The following is a 21,209-nucleotide window of genomic DNA, read 5'->3' as shown; positions in this document are numbered from 1 at the left end:
AACTCCCTAGAAAGACAGGAACCTAGGAAGAAACCTAGAGAGGAACCAGGCTATGAGGGGTGGCCAGTCCTCTTCTGGCTGTGCCAAAGGGAGATGATAACAGAACATGGCCAAGATGTTCAAATGTTCAAATATGACCAGCAGGGTCATGTTGAATAATAATAATCAACATGTTATAAAATCATTTGAATGTTCATGTTAATCTGTATCTACCCAACTGCTGCTGCATTCATTAGCATTTTAAGAATATGATAATCACATTTTGATGACTCAACCTGAAATATTTCTGATGTTAAAACCAAACACGTGGTAGAAATATACAAATGTCGCACAATAGAACTTTACACATACCGGTTTAAAATAATTTTTTTATAATCAAAATAATTTCTTCATATTAGCATAAACTTTGTCTAATTATATAGGCAAATTAAATTCAGGAAAGCCTGAATTGTAATCTAAAATATAGGTAACACCAGTGACAAAAAATATTAAAATACATTAAGCTGGCATTTATGTTGATTTAGAATGGTAAAGGGTTAACTTGACTAAGTTTTGGTAAAAAAATAAGTAATGTTGGCTCTTCAAAATCCACAATTTCTGCAGAATTACCCAAATAACCTATAGGGCCCTACTAAAGAAATGTGAAGTTTGAAATGAAATAAGTTTGCTAATATGGGTGATTGTTCATGGGACAATTAATAGCTGCAACATTTAAGTAGTTGTAAGGGTTAGGGCTGTCCGACAAAAAAAAAAAAATCTTACTTGACCGAAAGTCATGTTATTTCGACCAATCGATTGCTCAACATTTAAACGTGCATTTTTCCATTTATACGTGCATTTTTTCATTTATACAGACCATGTGTTTTAATAAAATCAACTATATGCATTGCGCTTGTCTGATGCTTTAAGCTTACGGGTTGATGCCTCAAGAGGGCGCCAGAGATCTAGATAACCAGAAGAAAAAACCTGACCCAACTATTCTCCTCCAGCAGATTTTGCCATTACTCTCCTGAAGTTGCTGGTAATAGGCTACACGAGGAGTCTGCAGCCTTTTCTCATGTGGAATGCCAATTTATCTTACCATTTCTACTGATCTGCGTGCCAGTTATGGTTTTCATATGCACATTTTCGTGGAATGGTTTCATTTAATTTATAAGGTCTTATCATAAAATCATTGTCATGTGGTTAACAAATTTCATCCAAATCTAAATTAAAATGATAAACCTAAAAAGTAACTTCAATTGCCATTACCAACAATGTAAAAATAGCCTGCATAAAGCCAACAAATAAAAACAGAAAATATCCTGATTTAAATTTTAAAAATCCTATAAATCACATTGGCTGTACATGGCCTGTCTGCAACAAACTTTAAACATTGATACAATTAATGGGTCTGGCCCAAAGCTTGCACTAGCGAGCTTGGGACAGACACAGCTGTAGGCTATTTGCTCAAGGGATAAGAAGCAGTGCTTGACTTGGGCAGGAGCTAACCAGAGCTGAGTACCGACACCTCAAATGTTCTACTGCTTGAGCTCCTGTTCCTCTTAATAAATATTAGCTCAAAAGTATTGTGGAGCTCCTGCACCTAAATATAAACAGTACTGACACCCAAAATGAGTACCGGAACCTATTTCAGTCCAAGTCAAGCACTGATGAGTGTCACACCCTGACCATAGTTTGCTTTGTATGTTTCGTTTGGTCAGGGTGTGGTCTGAGTGGGCATTCTATGTTGTATGTCTAGTTTGTCTGTTTCTATGTGTTTGGCCTGATATGGTTCTCAATCAGAGGCAGGTGTTAGTCGTTGTCTCTGATTGGGAACCATATTTAGGTAGCCTGTTTTGTATTGTGGGTGATTGTTCCTGTTACTGTGTTTGTGTTCACGGGACTGTTAAAATGGATAATCATCACGCTGCATTTTGGTCCTCCGATCCTTCATACTACTCCTCCTCTGATGAGGAAGAAGACGAGCGTTACAATGAGAAGCCTATTTTTATGACATTCCCACTGGATCAGAGCGTTTTCCCTGTCATGCTGAGTGGTTATTGAAAGGGCGAGAGCTGGAAATATTTTTCAAATACATTGATAATTACAATAGTTCCTCAATGTATGTAAAAACAGAATTTTTTTGCTTGCTGTTTGAGGTGAAGAAATCATTACTTTGAGAAGCTCTACAGGTCATTAGTGGTGGTGCATTAAGCCAATCAGAAATACTATCAGATCCCCAAATGAGCACGTATATATGCCTACATTTGCACACAGGCCACGTAGTCTATAGGCCTACTTCTATGTGTAAATCAGGCCACGTAGTCTATAGGCCTACATCTGTGTGTAAATCAGGCCACGTAGTCTATGCGTGCCAGTCCTTACTCAACATTGACAGGAGCGCTCCAAACAAAAGACAATGACAAAATTGAATTGATAAAACTCATAAATGGACTGAAACAAACTCCCCAAAAATTCTCACAAGTGTAGCATAGGTTGTGCACTCTGCAAACAATGGGTCCACTCGGACAATGAGAACAGGAAGACTGGAATAATATATTGAATACATTAAAATAAAACTACCGTAACCAAAGTAACAAACATTGTAGATTAGAAATTATAGGAATTAACGGTAAACATACTACTGGTGATATGGGGAAGTGATATACACTAACAATTAAACCCAAACAATTCACACAATATGAAACAAATGTGCACAAATTGGCGGGAGAGAAGTGCATTCTGGAGAGAGAAGTGCATTGTGCATCTGGGTGCTACATGGTCAATCTGACGTCTGCATTGGCCGTGCAGCATTTACGGTGATACGGCCTCGGCAGAAGTCAGGGCAAGAACGTCCTCGGCAGAAGTCAGGGCAAGAACGTCCTCGGCAGAAGTCAGGGCAAGAACGGCCTCGGCAGAAGTCAGGGCAAGAACGGCCTCGGCAGAAGTCAGGGCAAGAACGGCCTCGGCAGAAGTCAGGGCAAGAACGGCCTCGGCAGAAGTCAGGGCAAGAACGGCCTCGGCAGAAGTCAGGACAAGAACGGCCTGGGCAGAAGTCAGGACAAGAACGGCCTCGGCAGAAGTCAGGGCAAGAACGGCCTCGGCAGAAGTCAGGGCAAGAACGGCCTCGGCAGAAGTCAGGACAAGAACGGCCTCGGCAGAAGTACGGACAAGAACGGCCTCAGCAGAAGTACGGACAAGAACGGCCTCAGCAGAAGTACGGACAAGAACGGCCTCAGCAGAAGTCAGGACAAGAACGGCCTCAGCAGAAGTCAGGACATTCATACTGCTTGCGGAGCAGTGCAGAGCTGTTGTCAGGGGAGTGTGTTTATACAGGATGTACCACCCTCACCTACCGTCAAACAATCATGTCAACGTGGAGCTATACAGAGCCCTCCACATTGTTACAACATTTGGGCGGGGCATAGCGAAGCGGTATAGAGCTTGATTTGGCCTCTGGAGGCTCCACCACATTTTCGAATCAAGCATAAATGGTATTTTGGTCTAGGCCTCAGCAATGGATTAGTTCACTGAGATAGGTGAAAATATATATGTTACTGCTCAACTAAAACAATCTCAGTCGACCAACGACCAAACAATCGACCAGTCGACCAATTGGAGTCAGCCCTACTAAGGTTAATCTAAAAACATAACTGGTGCACATGAATAAACATCGTTCAATTCATCATCATCGTGATAATTCAGACAGTTATTGTGATATGGATGTTTTTTCATATCTCCCTGCACTACTGTACACCTTTCACACCAACACCCAAACTACAAAACACACAGACATGTCATGTAATTTAAACACACAGACATGTCATGTAATTTAAACACACACAGACATGTCATGTAAACACTCATAAAGGTGTGAACATAAACACTCCCTTTCCATCAAGTTTGTTAATTAAAAGAATAATGAAAATGTTAACTAAATACCTTATTCTTCTTGTACTACAACTACAAGTATAACTGGTTAGTGTCAGTGATGGAGAAGCAATACATAACAGATTGTGCAACTAGGGTCACTACTGTCTGCATCCGTCCTCCAGTGTGTCATCTTGTTGAGTAGAGGATGAACGGGCTGTATGGCCACACAAGACTAACAAGTACCGTGGTCTTTATCTTGACTGCTAGTTAATGGGTTATATATTAGTCCTTACAACAGACTCAGCACAGTCACAGAGTTTGTTCAAATACAATGATTAACTCTTTCTGGTAAGACACATTTGTGATTTATGCCTGCTCTTTCTCTCAGTCTGTCTGCTAGTTAGATGAGACACACTGAATGTTCATTGTTTTGGTTTCAGCTGTGATTTATGCCTGCTCTTTCTCTCGGTCTGTCTGCTAGTTAGATGAGACACACTGAATGTTCATTGTTTTGGTTTCAGCGGGGCACAGAGACTTAACCAATACTTCAGTCGCATTACCTTTCATTTTACAAACCAGAGTTCAGTGCATCAGAGACAAATGATCAAACATGTTTGCTAACAGCAGGAGACTGTTCAGTCCTCAGACGTTTCCAGCTCCCTGAGGCATTCTCTAAGGTTGTCCTGTCTCTCTGGCCCTGCGCTAACCTTCCTCTTAGTCAGCAGTCTGGCCACGTCCTCCAGACCTTTCAGTGGAGGGGCATTATGGGGGAACAGCATCCCTCGGAGCAGACCGTCATTGAGCGTCATGGACAAGCCGCACAGGAAGCGCAGGAACAGGTCGTACTGGCCGACAGGAGCGCTGAGGTAACGGTCAACGGCTTTGCGGTACATGTCCACCAGAGAGCGCTCCTTGAACAGCTTGGAGTAGGACTGGTCTAGAACGTTCCGCTCCTCCAGACGGAAGGTGAGCCATACATAATGTGCAGCCATGAACTCCTGATGATAAGAACACATTCATTATGAATAATCATTCTGTCAATCTCAATAACGATACCTCAAATCAAGAGAAGTCATGTGCCAGGAAGTCCAACCCACCAGGAAGCTCAGGTGTGTGAAGCAGAAGACCCGCTTGTCTTTGGCATTCGTCCTGGGAAGCTCAGTGCACAGGCCCGAACACCAGGCCACCTCCCTCACTAGCAGACTGTGCTCATTCAGATCCTCTTCATAGAACACAGAGCGGTTATTATCCAACAGCTTCAGAGCCAGGCGACCCAGCTTCAACATGAACACTTTGTCCATTTCTGTCCATTTCTGCTTATAGGAATAACACATTTGTATTTCTTTCTTCCAGGTTCAAAAGATACATTACACACTATAACAGCACCACCAGCACACAACCTACACCAATGTCATATGACATAACGTGGAGAAGACTAAACAAAATCAAACTCCTGGGACTAGACCCTGAGACTTTCTAGAGACGTTTAGCATCGGGAAAGAAATGTCAGACCTAGTCTATACTGTACATAAGACCTAGTACACAACTAGCAGGTGAGATGAGTGGCATACAGGGCCTTCGGAAAGTATTCAGAGCCCTTGACTTTGTCCACATTTTGTTACGTTAGTTACATACAGCCTTATTCTAATATTGATCAAATATTTTTTCCCCTCAATCTACACACAACACCCCATAATGACAAAGAAAAAACTGTATTTTATTTATTTAAATGTTTGCTAATTTATTAAAAATGAAAAACTGATGTCACATTTACATAAGTATTCAGATCCTTTACTCAGTACATTGTTGAGGCACTTTTGGCAGTTATTAGAGTGTTCTTGGGTATGACACTACAAGCTTGGCACATCTGTATTTGGGGAGTTTCTCCCATTCTTCTCTGCAGATCCTCTCAATCTCTGTCAGGTTGGATGGGGAGCGTTGCTGCACAGCTATTTTCAGGTCTCTCCAGAGATGTTCGATCGGGTTGAAGTCCAGGCTCTGGCTGGGCCACTCAAGCACATTCAGGTACCTGTGTGCTTAGGGTCATTGTCCTGTTGGAAGGTGATCCTTTGCCCCAGTCTGAGGTCCTGAGCAGGTTTTCCTTCAAGGATCTCTCTGTACTTTGCTCCATTCATCTTTGCCTCAACCCTGACTAGTCTTCCAGGCTCTGCCGCTGAAAAACACCCCCACAGCATGATGCTGCCACCACCATGCTTGACCGTAGGGATGATGCCAGGTTTCCTCCAGTCGTGACGCTTGGCATTCAGGCCAAAGAGTTCAGTCATGGTTTCATGAGACCAGATAATCTTGTTTCTTATGGTCCAAGAGTCCCTTAGGTGCCTTTTGGCAAACTCAAAGCGGTCTGTCATGTGCCTTTAACTGAGGATTGGCTTCCGTCTGGCCACTCTACCATAAAGGCCTGATTGGTGGAGTGCTGCAGAGATGGTTGTCCTTCTGGAAGATTCTCCCATCTCCACAGAGGAACTCTAGAGCGCTGTCAGAGTGACCACAGAGTGACCACTTCTCCCCCGATTGCTCAGTTTGGCCTTGCGGCCAGCTCTAGGAAGAGTCTTGGTGGTTCCAAATGTATTTAAGAATGATGGAGGCCACTGTGTTCTTGGGGACCTTCAATGCTTCAGAATTTGGTACCCTTCCCCAGATCTGTGCTTCAACAATCCTGTCTCTGAGCTCAATTCCTTCGACCTCATGGCTTGGTTTTTGCTCTGACGTGTACTGTCAGCTGTGGAACCTATATAGACAGGTGTGTGCCTTTCCAGATCTTATCCAATCAATTGAATTTACCACAGGTGGACTCCAATCAAGTTGTAGAAACATTTAAAGGATGATGACTGGAAACAGGATGCAGCAAGTCTTCTAGCGAAGGGGCTGAATAATTAGTTTAAAAAAGATAGCAGATTTTGATTTTTAAGAAATGTGCTAAAATTTCTGACCCTGTTTTCGCTTTGTCATTATGGGGTATTGTGTGTAGATGGCTGAGGATTATTTATTTAATACATTTTAGAATAAGAATGTAACCTAACAAAATGTGGGAAAAGTTAAGGGGTCTGAATACTTTCCGAAGGCACTGTATATATTATAATTATTAGGAGGGTGGATCAGACCTGTGAGTTGGGGTTTTGCCCGTAGTATTTCTCCAGCTTGCGGTTGTTCTGGATGATCATGTAGTGGATGAAGAAGGACGTAATCTTGGGGGACTCGTCTCCGTAGTCATCATGGTTACGGAAACCCCTCTCATACACCATGGCAACCATCCAGCAGCAGAAGGGAATATTACACAGGGTGTAGATGGTGGGGGAGCTCTTGGTGTGTCTGATGATCTTAGCAGCCAGAGACTTGTCCGAGTAACGCATGGTCAGATAGTCATCCTTCTGCTCGTCACTGTAAAACAATAAACAGACAAACTAATAAACAGCAATAAAAGTCCATGGTTAGCATTTTATATCAGTGTTAAGTTTCACTCACCCCAACAGTGCTTTACATTGTGTTGCAACAACTCATAGGATGTTAGAGGGGGTTAAGTTACTCCAAAAAAACAAACATTATCCTAACACCCAATCCCCATACCACCACACACACCTGTAACCCTGTATCTCAGTGACACGGTGGATGTACTCAGGAGGTATCTGATTGGTAGCCGCACGTCTCCCAGTCAGCCACAAGAGGGCGTGGGGCAGCAGAGAGCCTCGGATCAGATTTACCAACAGGGAGTCCAGGGGAATAACAGCCTCAATGTCAGTCACAACAGGAGTGTTCTGGGGGAGAAGGAGAGACATCTTTATAGGTACTGTACAGAGAGGTTCCATAGCCAAACACCTCATCTCAGCCCTGTGAGTGTGTGAGCACCTTGAAATCAAGATTTCCTTGGTAGATGTCGATCCCGTCCATGACAAACAGCACCTTACAGTCTGGCTGCTCCAGAAAGTCCATGGAGCGTGTCTCGTTGTGGTACGTCTGCAGCAGCTCCAACATACTGATGTCCTTCTTCTCAGATATGTTCCGCTCCCTCAGCGAATGCATCTCCCGGAACGGAAACGGGAACACAAACTGAATGTCGAAATTAGCCCGATCCTCTGCCCAATCCAGCATGAACTTCTGGACCGCCACAGAGTTTCCGATTCCGGGCACCCCCGTGGTCAGAACGCATCGTACTGGAGACCCATTCATGGACCGGAGACGGAAAATGTTATTCCCACCAATCATGCTGTCTGGGGAGGCAACCTGGGGAGGGTTGGGGGGATCGGACCGGACCTCGTGCAACGGATTAACCCCGCCGTGACCTTGGGTGGAGATTTGGGGTTCAACGTAGACGTACTTCAGGTATATATGCTGGCCTGCCCGGGGTACACCCTCAAAGATACAGTTGTGTCTCCGGATCAGATCACACTTCAACTCATACTGGATCACAGCTAAAGAGGGGGAGACAGAGAGAGGGACGGACGTTGGGGAGACAGAGAGAGGGACGGACGTTGGGGAGACAGAGAGGGACGGACGTTGGGGAGACAGAGAGAGGGACGGACGTTGGGGAGACAGAGAGAGGGACGGACGTTGGGGAGACAGAGAGAGGGACGGACGTTGGGGAGACAGAGAGAGGGACGGACGTTGGGGAGACAGAGAGAGGGACGGACGTTGGGGGAGACAGAGAGAGGGACGGACGTTGGGGAGACAGAGAGAGACGGACGTTGGGGAGACAGAGAGAGGGATGGAAGAGGGTGAGAGAGGACATAAATAGAGATTGGTTGGAGGGAGTGAGAACAGTCTGACTGAGTACAGATACTTCCCCAGTCACAGGTCTGTCTCAAATACTGTCTCTGGTACAGTGCATTCAGAAAGTATTCAGACCATTTGACTTTTTCCACATGTGACGTTACAGCCTTATTTTAATTTAAAATTTTAATGCTCAATCTACACACATTACACCATAATGACATAGCAAAAACATGTATTTAGATTTTTTTTGCAAATGTATAAAACAGAAATACCTTATTTACATAAGTATTCAGACCCTTTGCTATGAGACTCTGGTCTCATGAAACCAAGATTGAACTCTTTGACCTGAATGCCAAACCTCACATCTGGAGGAAAACTGGCACCATCCCTACAGTGAAGCATGGTGGTGGCAGCATCATGCTGTGGGGATGTTTTTTCAGCTTCAGGAACTGGGAGACTAGTCAGGATTGAGAGAAAGATGAACAGAGAAATGTACAGATAGATCCTTGGTGAAATCCTGCTCCAGAGCGCTCAGGACCTCAGATTGGGGCGAAGGTTCACCTTCCAACAGGATAACGACCCTAAGCACACAGCCAAGACAGTGCAGGAGTGGCTTCTGGACAAGTCTCTGAATGTCCTTGAGTAGATCAAACATCTCTGGAGACCTGAGAATAGCTGTGCAGCGGCGCTCCCCGTCCAACCTGACAGAGATTGAGGTTCTGCAGAGAAGAATGGGAGAAGCTCCCTAAATACAGCTGTACCAAGCTTGTAGCGTTGTTGCCAAAGGTGCTTCAACAAAGTATTGGATAAAGGGTCTGAATACTTATGTAAATGTGATCGTTTTTTAATTTGTAATAAATTTGCAGAAATGAATACAAACCCGTTTTTGCTTTGTCATTATGGGGTATTGTGTGTAGACTGAGGGAAAAAATACAATTGAATCAATTTCAGAATAAGGCTGTAACTTAAAACTTCTTGTCAATAGGGGGGCGCTGTTTTCACTTTGGGAAAAATCATGCCCAAATGAAACGGCCTCGTACTCTTTTCTAGATCATACAATATGCATATTATTATTACTATTGGATAGAAAACACTCAGAAGTTTCTAAAACTGTTTGAATTATATCTGTGAGTAAAACAGAACTCATTTTGCAGCAAACTTCCATACAAGGAAGTGAAAAATCTGAAAACGAGGCTCTGTTTCAGGGCCTGCCTATTCAACTGGCTTTTATTTATCGATATGCATGCACTTCATACGCCTTCCACTAGATGTCAACAGGCAGTGGAAGGTGGAATGGCGTGTCTAGCTTGATCTGAGGTCGAATGAGAGCTTTTGGAGTGACAGGTCCGGAATTTTCTTTGTCTTCAAAGGCGCGCTGGGGAGCTCGACATTGTCTTCTGAAAAGCGTTACGTATACACGGCGAATATCTCCAGCTCTGATTTTATTTGATACATGTGATAATAACATCATAAAGTAGGTTTTTTCAACAGAGTTTTATCAGTTTATTCAACGTTTATTGGGACTTTGAGTTTTCCGTTCTTTGCGTCAAGAGAGGATGGGAATGTTAGCAACCTTGGCTAGCATTGTGGCGCGAATTCGACAGAAGAAATGGACATTCTAAAACCAAACAACGATTTATTCTGGACCAAGGACTCCTTGTACAACATTCTGATGGAAGCTCAGCAAAAGTAAGAAAACATTTATGATGTTATTTCGTATTTCTGTGTAAAATGTTATTTCTATTCTCCGCCGTTTTGGTGAGCGCTGTCTCACAATAACGCAAGCTGTATGTTATGGTAAAGTTATTTTTAAAAATCGAACACAGCGGTTGCATTAAGAACCAGTGTATCTTTCATTTGCCATAGAACAAGTATTTTTATGTAAAGTTTATGATGAGTTCTTTGGTCAGATTAGGTGAGTTTCCAAAATATCTCCGGAGATTCTGGTGAATCGATGCTACGTATTCACAATGTATAACCAGGATTTGTAGCTATAAATATGCACATTTTCGTACAAAACATAATTGTATTGTATAACATGATGTTATAAGACTGTCATCTGATGAATTTGTTCAAGGTTAGTGATTAATTTTATATCTTTTGCTGGTTTTTGCGAAAGCTACCTTTGCGGTGAATAAATGCGTTTGTGTGTTTGGCTATTGTGGTAAGCTAATATAATTCTATATTGTGTTTTCGCTGTAAAACACTTAAAAAATCTGCAATATTGGCTGGATTCACAAGATGTTTATCTTTCATTTGCTGTACACCATGTATTTTTCATAAATGTTGTATGATGAGTATTTGGGTATTTCACGTTGCTCTCTGTAATTATTCTGGCTGCTTTGGTGCTATTTTTGATGGTAGCTGCAATGTAAAACTATGATTTATACCTCAAATATGCACATTTTTGAACAAAACGTAAATGTATTGTATAACATGTTATAAGACTGTCATCTGATGAAGTTGTTTCTTGGTTAGTGACAAATTTTATCTCTATTTTGTCGGTTTTGTGAAAGCTACCTATGCGGTGGAAACATGGTGAAAATATGCGGTTGTGTGTTTAGCTAATGTGGTTAGCTAATAGAAATACATAGTGTTTTCGCTGTAAAACATTTTAAAAATCAGAAATGATGGCTGGATTCACAAGATGTTTATCTTTCATTTGCTGTATTGGACTTGTGATTTCATGAAAATTATATTATATGATATCCCTGTCCCGTTAGGCTAGGCTATGCTAGTCAGCTTTTTTGATGAGGAGGATCCCGGATCCGGGAGAGAGAAGTGGTAGAGGTTAACAAAATGTGGTGAAAGTCAAGGGGTCTGAAAACTTTCAGAATGCACTGTTTTTAAAATGACTTTTCAATACAAGTATTCTGATAAACTAATCGTTTTTTTTCTTCTAATAAAGGTTAATGTATTTGGAAATAAACCTGGAAACTATTTGAAAATACTCATACACTGACTCAAACACTCCCATGCATTTAACCCAGGTATTTAAAAATAGTACCTGAAATAAGTCTTAAATACAATTTGAATCACTTTTTTTACAAATAACAAAATAAAAGTACTTGTTTTGGCATGTGTATTTGAAATTACTAAAATGCACAGATAAGTGTGCTCTTCTTTACTATTGATGGCCTGATACATTCTACCCCCGCAAACCTATGTGAACTTTCCACCACATCTAAAGGTGATGAGTTAGCAATATAGTTCAGAGATAAGATAACAAACATTAGGCTGGGTATCAGTCAAGCAAGACCTCATGAAGTTTGATATGTGCCATAGCCTACAACACTAAGGCACTATGGAGTTATTTTCCCTGGTTGACACAGACATGCTCAGGAAAGTGATATCACAATGCAAGCCCTCTACCGGTCTTCTCCATCCTATCCCCACCACCTTCAAATACACTATTTAATTGCATATCTGAAGAAGTGCAAGCTATTGTTAATCTCTCCCTTATCTCTGTGAGTCCCCCCCCACAACCACCAGTCCCTTAGCCCTGTGAGCCCCCCCCCCCCCCCACAACCGCCAGTCCCTTAGCCCTGTGAGTCCCCCCTCCCCACAACCACCAGTCCCTTAGCCCTGTGAGTCCCCCCTCCCCACAACCACCAGTCCCTTAGCCCTGTGAGTCCCCCCCCCCCCCACCCCGTTTGGCCGGGCTAGGCTGTCATGGTAAATAATAATTTGTTCTTAACTGACTTGCCTAGTTAAATAAAGAATAAAATCAAATGTGGCATTCGACAAGGTTAGATTATGGGTCCGGTACTGTTCAGTTCAGTTCCGGTACTGGTTCGAGAGAGGTCCGGTACTGTTCAGTTCAGTTCCGGTACTGGTTCGAGAGAGGTCCGGTACTGTTCAGTTCAGGTCCGGTACTGGTTCGAGAGAGGTCCGGTACTGTTCAGTTCAGTTCCGGTACTGGTTCGAGAGAGGTCCTGAGAGGTCCGGTACTGTTCAGTTTATTCATGTTCCCACTTGGCACATTTTAATTCACCGGCAAAGATAAAACACCATGTAAAAAACATACGTGTCATTTTAGATTCTGAACTCACTTTCGAATCCCACATTAGGAACGTGACCAAAATAGCTTTTGACCACCTGAGGAACATAGCCTGAGAGAGAAACGGCTGCATCTTGGCAGATACAGAGAAATTCATCCATCATTTTATTACAAGCAGACTTGACTACTGTAATGCTCTCCTGTCTCATCTACCCAAGAAAGCCATCAGCTGCAAAACATACAAACTGCTGCAGCACGGGGACTGACCCGAGCACACATTATACCGGTTTTAAGGTCTCTGCACTGGCTGCCTGTGAGTATTAGAATTAGGTTAAAGATGTTATTGGTTTTTAAATCAATCCACAAATGTGCACCCCAACACGTGAGTTATGTACCCAGTAGGTCCCTCAGGTCCACTGGCCTAACTATCCCAAAGCCTAGGACCAAGAGGCATGGAGAGACAGCCTTTAGTTCCTATGCCCCCAGTCTCTGGAATAGCCTGCCAGAGAACATTAGGGGGGATGAAACTATTGACATTTTTTAAATAGATCTTAAAACACATTTTTAGCTTTGCTTTTCCTAAGCAATGCTTGTTAGTCATTCCGTTTTTGTTATTCTTTAGTTTTTTTTTAATCTTATGTTTGTTGTATAGTAAATATTTCTGTTTTTATTTTCATAGTTTTTAATATGTTCTTTACTTGTGAAGCGCACTGCATTGCATTCATGTCTGAAATGTGCTATATAACAACAAAAAAAGCTTGATTTGAAATAACAAATACACATGTTATTGAACCCAGATCTGGTGTGGTCAGTGAAAACCAGTTCTGGTTGTTACCTCTCTTGCACTTCTTCTCCAGTTCCTGGGCCTGCTCAGGTTTCTTCATGCTCTCCAGCATGCGGATCGCCACCCGCAGGCCTTGCAGTTTACCTGACACATAACAATCATCATCATCATCAGAAACCAAAACCACATTATAAACACATACACATAATGTATTACCATGGTAACACCTCAAATGACAACTTATTCCTGCTGTAGTTGCTTCTTTTGTAGTAAGCAGTGCACTCACAGGGTGTGATTGTAGTAAGCAGTGCACTCACAGGGTGTGATTGTAGTAAGCAGTGCACTAACAGGGTGTGACTGTAGTAAGCAGTGCACTAACAGGATGTGACTGTAGTAAGCAGTGCACTAACAGGGTGTGACTGTAGTAAGCAGTGCACTAACAGGGTGTGACTGTAGTAAGCAGTGCACTAACAGGGTGTGACTGTAGTAAGCAGTGCACTAACAGGGTGTGATTGTAGTAAGCAGTGCACTAACAGGGTGTGACTGTAGTAAGCAGTGCACTAACAGGGTGTGATTGTAGTAAGCAGTGCACTAACAGGGTGTGATTGTAGTAAGCAGTGCACTAACAGGGTGTGATTGTAGTAAGCAGTGCACTAACAGGGTGTGATTGTAGTAAGCAGTGCACTAACAGGGTGTGATTGTAGTAAGCAGTGCACTAACAGGGTGTGACTGTAGTAAGCAGTGCACTAACAGGGTGTGATTGTAGTAAGCAGTGCACTAACAGGGTGTGATTGTAGTAAGCAGTGCACTAACAGGGTGTGATTGTAGTAAGCAGTGCACTAACATGGTGTGATTGTAGTAAGCAGTGCACTAACAGGGTGTGATTGTAGTAAGCAGTGCACTAACAGGGTGTGATTGTAGTAAGCAGTGCACTAACAGGGTGTGACTGTAGTAAGCAGTGCACTAACAGGGTGTGACTGTAGTAAGCAGTGCACTAACAGGATGTGACTGTAGTAAGCAGTGCACTAACAGGGTGTGATTGTAGTAAGCAGTGCACTAACAGGGTGTGACTGTAGTAAGCAGTGCACTAACAGGGTGTGACTGTAGTAAGCAGTGCACTAACAGGGTGTGATTGTAGTAAGCAGTGCACTAACAGGGTGTGATTGTAGTAAGCAGTACACTAACAGGGTGTGACTGTAGTAAGCAGTGCACTAACAGGATGTGATTGTAGTAAGCAGTACACTAACAGGGTGTGACTGTAGTAAGCAGTGCACTAACAGGGTGTGACTGTAGTAAGCAGTGCACTAACAGGATGTGACTGTAGTAAGCAGTGCACTAACAGGATGTGACTGTAGTAAGCAGTGCACTAACAGGGTGTGACTGTAGTAAGCAGTGCACTAACAGGATGTGACTGTAGTAAGCAGTGCACTAAAAGGGTGTGATTGTAGTAAGCAGTGCACTAACAGGGTGTGACTGTAGTAAGCAGTGCACTAACAGGATGTGACTGTAGTAAGCAGTGCACTAAAAGGGTGTGATTGTAGTAAGCAGTGCACTAACAGGGTGTGATTGTAGTAAGCAGTGCACTAACAGGGTGTGATTGTAGTAAGCAGTGCACTAACAGGGTGTGATTGTAGTAAGCAGTACACTAACAGGGTGTGACTGTAGTAAGCAGTGCACTAACAGGATGTGACTGTAGTAAGCAGTGCACTAAAAGGGTGTGATTGTAGTAAGCAGTGCACTAACAGGATGTGACTGTAGTAAGCAGTGCACTAACAGGGTGTGACTGTAGTAAGCAGTGCACTAACAGGGTGTGACTGTAGTAAGCAGTGCACTAACAGGGTGTGACTGTAGTAAGCAGTGCACTAACAGGGTGTGACTGTAGTAAGCAGTGCACTAACAGGGTGTGACTGTAGTAAGCAGTGCACTAACAGGGTGTGACTGTAGTAAGCAGTGCACTAACAGGGTGTGACTGTAGTAAGCAGTGCACTAACAGGGTGTGACTGTAGTAAGCAGTGCACTAACAGGATGTGACTGTAGTAAGCAGTGCACTAACAGGGTGTGACTGTAGTAAGCAGTGCACTAACAGGGTGTGACTGTAGTAAGCAGTGCACTAACAGGGTGTGACTGTAGTAAGCAGTGCACTAACAGGGTGTGACTGTAGTAAGCAGTGCACTAACAGGGTGTGACTGTAGTAAGCAGTGCACTAACAGGGTGTGACTGTAGTAAGCAGTACACTAACAGGGTGTGACTGTAGTAAGCAGTACACTAACAGGGTGTGACTGTAGTAAGCAGTGCACTAACAGGGTGTGACTGTAGTAAGCAGTGCACTAACAGGGTGTGACTGTAGTAAGCAGTGCACTAACAGGGTGTGACTGTAGTAAGCAGTGCACTAACAGGGTGTGACTGTAGTAAGCAGTGCACTAACAGGGTGTGACTGTAGTAAGCAGTGCACTAACAGGGTGTGACTGTAGTAAGCAGTACACTAACAGGGTGTGATTGTAGTAAGCAGTACACTAACAGGGTGTGACTGTAGTAAGCAGTGCACTAACAGGGTGTGACTGTAGTAAGCAGTGCACTAACAGGGTGTGATTGTAGTAAGCAGTGCACTAACAGGGTGTGATTGTAGTAAGCAGTGCACTAACAGGGTGTGACTAGTAAGCAGTGCACTAACAGGGTGTGACTGTAGTAAGCAGTACACTAACAGGGTGTGACTGTAGTAAGCAGTACACTAACAGGGTGTGACTGTAGTAAGCAGTGCACTAACAGGGTGTGACTGTAGTAAGCAGTGCACTAACAGGGTGTGACTGTAGTAAGCAGTGCACTAACAGGGTGTGACTGTAGTAAGCAGTACACTAACAGGGTGTGACTGTAGTAAGCAGTGCACTAACAGGGTGTGACTGTAGTAAGCAGTGCACTAACAGGGTGTGATTGTAGTAAGCAGTGCACTAACAGGGTGTGACTGTAGTAAGCAGTACACTAACAGGGTGTGACTGTAGTAAGCAGTGCACTAACAGGGTGTGACTGTAGTAAGCAGTGCACTAACAGGGTGTGATTGTAGTAAGCAGTGCACTAACAGGGTGTGACTGTAGTAAGCAGTGCACTAACAGGGTGTGACTGTAGTAAGCAGTGCACTAACAGGATGTGACTGTAGTAAGCAGTGCACTAACAGGGTGCGATTGTAAATTTGTGGTCGTCTTTACCGAAGCGCTCCAGCATCTTATCCACTATGTCCAGCGTATCGCTCTCCTCCAGGTCAGTCATGGTGAAGGAGGGGTGGCGCCCACATAAGTAGCGCTTAAACAGGTGTAACTCAGGACCAACCAGGGATGTCAGACAACTCTGCATGGACTACAGAGAGGAAGGGGAGGAGAGAGTTCACATGCATACTCTCATAGCAAGAGAATCACAGATCAGACAGATATTCACATTGGTGAAAACATGCTCACACACCTTGAATATGTAGGGCAGGTCGAATTCAGGGTGCAGCTTGCCTGGCTGTTGCTCGTCATCACCCTCTTCCTGTGATTCGTCCTCAGGCTCGACGGAGGGCGGGGGCTCAGGGGAGTCTACCTGGATGGGGCTGCTCTCATCCCTTTTTTCCTCCTCCTCCGCACGTCTACAGAGAGAATTTACCTGATAAGCAACTCTGTGTGTGTGTGTGTGTGTGTGTGTGTGTGTGTGTGTGTGTCTGAGACCTCTCTGTGACGAAGGTTCCCTCTTGGGGGTGCTTGCTGACAGACTGCTGGTGTGTGATCTCAGTGAAGACCGTCTCTGGAGACACGTTGCGGTTCAGCTGGACCCTGGAGGAACAAGACTGCATCAGCACAACCTCAACGGCAGGACAGGAGAATGGATGGAAGTTGCATTTCAAACCTTTAAAAGTAACGTCATAGATTAGGGCAACATTGGGGAGAGCCAAGCCAACCAGGAAACAATCTGATAGTGTTATGTGGTCACACTGTGTGAGTAATACCCAGCGATAGCATACAGTGCCTTCCGAAAATATTCTTTCCCCTTGACTTATTGAAATTGATTTCTCACCCATCTACACTCAACACCACATAATGACAAAGTAAACAAAAAAATGCACATTTATTTCAAATGAAATACCTGATTGACATCAGTATTCACACCCTGAGTCAATAGATGTTAGGATCACCTTTGGAAGTGATTACAGCTGTGAGTCTTTCTGGGTAAGTCTCTAAGAGCTTTGCACACCTGGATTGTACAATATTTGCACATATTCCTTTTAGAATTCTTTAAGCTCTGTCAAGTTGGTTGTTGATCATTGCTAGACAGCCATTTAAGTCTTGCCATAGATTTTCAAGCCATCGATTTTGTCCCAAACATAATGCTTTGTATTCAGGAAATTAAGTTAATTTCTTTGCCACATTTTTTGAGGTTTTACTTTAGAGCCTTATTGCAAACAGGATGCATGTTTAGGAATGTGTTTTACTCAGTACAGGCTGCCTTATTTTCACTCTGTCATGTAGGTTAGTATTGTGGAGTAACTACAATGTTGTTGATCCATCCTGTTTTCTATCAGTCATTAAACTCTAACTGTTTTAAAGTCATCATTGGCCTCATGGTGATATCCCTTAGCGGTTTCCTACCTCTCTGGCAATTGAGTTACCAAGGACGCCTGTCTCTTTGTAGTGACTGGGTGTATTGATACACCATCCAAAGTGTAATTAATAACTTCACCATGCTCAAAGGGATATTCAATGTCTGCTTCTTTTTTTTTACCCATCTGCCAATAGGTGCCCTTCTTTGCGAGGCATTGGAAAACGTCCCAATGCTTTGTGGTTGAATCTGTGTTTGAAATTCACTGATCGACTGAGGGACCTTACAGATAATTGTATTTGTGGGGATGAGGTGAGGTAGTCATTCAAGAATCATGTTAAACACCATGCTACTTATTATGTGAGCTAAGCACATTTTTACTCCTAAACTTATTTAGGCTTGCCATATCAAAAGGGATTGAATACTTATTGACTCAAAGCTCAATTTAATCCATTTTAAAGGATAAGTTTTCTTGCCATTTACATCAAAAATAGAGATTTGGCTGAAGAAAAAAAAGAACTTCTTTAAATTCAGGCTGTAACACCACATAGTGTGGAAAAAGTCAAGGGGTGTGAGTACTTTCTGAAGGCACTTTAGGTGGTCAGTCAGGTTTGACAGGCAAGCTGTGTGTGTGTGTGTGTGTGTGTGTGTGTGTGTGTGTGTGTGTGTGTGTGTATACCCTGTATATGTAGTGAAGGTGTGTAGTTCCGATTTGCCAAATGAGCGCTGAGCCTCTGTGATGTTCTCGTCCTTTTCCTCCTCATCACTCTTCATGGAGCCATAGCTAGAGGGAGGTCTCTCCTGGTTCCGGCTCCCCTGTAGGATCCTGACATCATCCCAGGAAATAACAACTAGTAACTTTTTCCAAAACGTGTATTACTAGTTGTGTATGCTGTGGTTGGTGTCACAAAATATATTTGGGACCTGGAAAGGTTCTATTCAAAACACCATCAGTTATGATAAGTCTGCTAACAACAAGTCTTTACATGTTTCTCTGACCAGGTAGTTTGTCGCCGGCTGCCTAGCTATTTTAAAAAACATAAATTGAGATGACAGAGAAGGGAATATAGCTCAAATGACTCATTTGATATTTGTCCAACAACACCGCAACACACTGACGTATATTCAACTGACGCTAATCGTTCAAACACTCTTTCTGGAGGCCTAACAGACAGTGGTACCGGTCCACTCACCCCTCCACTTCTGAATCCGAGTCCATTTCGGTTCCCCCGACAGGCTCAAATCCCGAACCTCCTGTGAAGGGGGAGAGATTATTCTGGTGCCGTCGGTCAAATTAATGAAGTAGCAGGGAGTTGAAAAAAAGTAGGTTGGCTGCCCTAAGGCCTAGTGCTAACGTATGTGTTGCATTAGCTAACGTTACATACCAAGCAAGTTGTGACACTGGCATATCGACGTCCTGTACAGAATGTAAACAATGCTTTCAACGCCTATTGGGTGCGCATTGGAAAATGATCCCAAAACTATACAGGCAAGTACATTTAGAAAGTTATAATACCCTAGTCACAACACTACTAACCTACCAGCTCTCTTACCTCCCACCTTTTCAAAATGTCGGACTTTACTTCCGCTTTCCACTTAAAAAGAGGATACAGTTTCTAAACCCAGACGCGCAACATCGCGATACTACCGGGAACGCTGGCGAAGCAGATCAAACAGACCAGGCCGGGATTTGGGGGTTGATGCCGCGTTCAAGTGCTAGTCGGAACTAGGAAACTAGAAAATGTCTGATTTGTTAATTCGTTAAACGCGTCATGGTAAACTACAATAGGTTAGCGAGTCGGACATTTCTGAGTTTCCTAGTTCCGAATAATACTTGAACGTGGCAAGAGAAGTCAATGGGCGAATTCGAGCGGATCACTTTTTGTGAAGACGCTGACCAACGTTGTCCTCCGCTTTTCAAATGTGTTGCATTATGGCTATAAAAAAAGTCGGACTTGCAACTATACTGAACATAAATATAAAAGCAACATGTAAGGTGTTGTTCCCATGTTTCAAAGCTGAAGTAAAATATCAAAAATTTTCATACGCACAAAAAGCTTATTTCTCTCAAACGTGAGCATTTCCTATTTGCCAAAATAATCCATCCACCTGACAGGTGTGACATATCAAGAAGCTTATTAAACAGCTAATTAAACAGCATGATCATTAAACAGGTGCCTCTTGTGCTGGCTGGGGGCAATAAAAGGGAAGTTTAAAATGTGCAGTTTTGTCACAACACAGTCCCACAGAAGTCTCAAGTTTTGAGGGAGTGTGCAATTGGCATGCTGACTACAGGAATGGCCTCCGGAGCTGGTGCCAGATAATTTAATGTTATTTTCTCTCCCATAGCCGCTTCCAACGTCTTTTTAGAGAATTTGGCAGTATGTTGAACCGGCCTCACAACAGCAGACCACGTGTAACCACGCCAGCCCAGGACCTCCACATTTGGCTTCTTCACCTGCGGTATCATCTGAAGGGGTGTGGGGGTGCTGAGAAGTATTTATTTCTGTAGTAAAGCCCTTTTGTGGGGAAAAACTAATTCTGATTGGCTGGACCTGGCTCCCCAGTGGGAACAATTTTTGAAATTGTTGCATGTTGCATTTATATATTTTTTCAGTATACATTTCTGAAGTTGCTCCTCCCCAATTGCAACTTGAAGTCATAACCAAAGCATTGGGGAGACGATCTTCTGTTGCACATAGATGGTTGATGTCGCAACTATCATTGGTTATTATCAATGCATGTTTACAGTTTTGGTTGGATGACTATTTAAACTTAAATACATGTTTATCCATACATCCTTACAATCTAACTACATAAGACATACATGTGATCCAAACTTCTAACATAAATAAATGAAATACCCTACTTGTGACAATATAGCTCAGGGATGGGCAACCCCAGTCCTCGGGGGCCTGATTGGTGTCAAACTTTTGCATCCGCCAAAGCCAGTAAAACATGATTCATCACTCCAGCAAGCGCGTTTCCACTGCTCCAGAGTCCAATGGTGGCGAGCTTTACACCACTCCAGCCGACGCTTAGCGTTGCACAAGGTTAACTTAGGCTTGTGTGCAGCTGCTTGGCCATGGAAACCCATTTTATGAAGCTCCCACAACCAGTTTTTGTGCTGACATTGCTTCCAGAGACAGTTTGGAACTCATTAGTGTGTTGTAACTGAGGACAGAGGATTTTTACGCGCTTCAGCACTCAGCAGTCCCGTTCTGTGAGCTTGTGTGGCTTACCAGTTCATGGGTGAGCCGTTATTGCTCCTAGATGTTT

The 21,209-nt window shown here is 43.3% G+C and overlaps 1 protein-coding gene across 1 annotated transcript; it reads right to left on the bottom strand.

The window, feature by feature from the left end:
- Nucleotides 1-4,308: 4,308 nt before the first annotated feature.
- Nucleotides 4,309-19,522, bottom strand: nlrc3l (NLR family, CARD domain containing 3-like). The gene is made up of 12 exons (XM_071357800.1): nt 19,484-19,522; nt 19,124-19,184; nt 18,610-18,756; nt 17,063-17,167; nt 16,818-16,983; nt 16,568-16,715; nt 13,419-13,511; nt 7,720-8,282; nt 7,453-7,628; nt 6,978-7,254; nt 4,953-5,168; nt 4,309-4,853 (listed from the first exon to the last, which is right to left on the bottom strand). The coding sequence occupies exons 2-12, from the start codon at nt 19,147-19,149 to the stop codon at nt 4,491-4,493; spliced, it is 2,280 nt and encodes a 759-aa protein (XP_071213901.1). The 5' UTR covers nt 19,150-19,184; nt 19,484-19,522; the 3' UTR covers nt 4,309-4,490.
- Between the last annotated feature and the right edge of the window lie 1,687 nt (nt 19,523-21,209).

Source organism: Salvelinus alpinus, chromosome 21 (assembly GCF_045679555.1).
Source record: "Salvelinus alpinus chromosome 21, SLU_Salpinus.1, whole genome shotgun sequence".
Lineage (NCBI taxonomy): Eukaryota > Metazoa > Chordata > Actinopteri > Salmoniformes > Salmonidae > Salvelinus > Salvelinus alpinus.
Note: the sequence above shows the minus strand (reverse complement) of the source record. Positions and strands in the feature narration are given on the sequence as shown.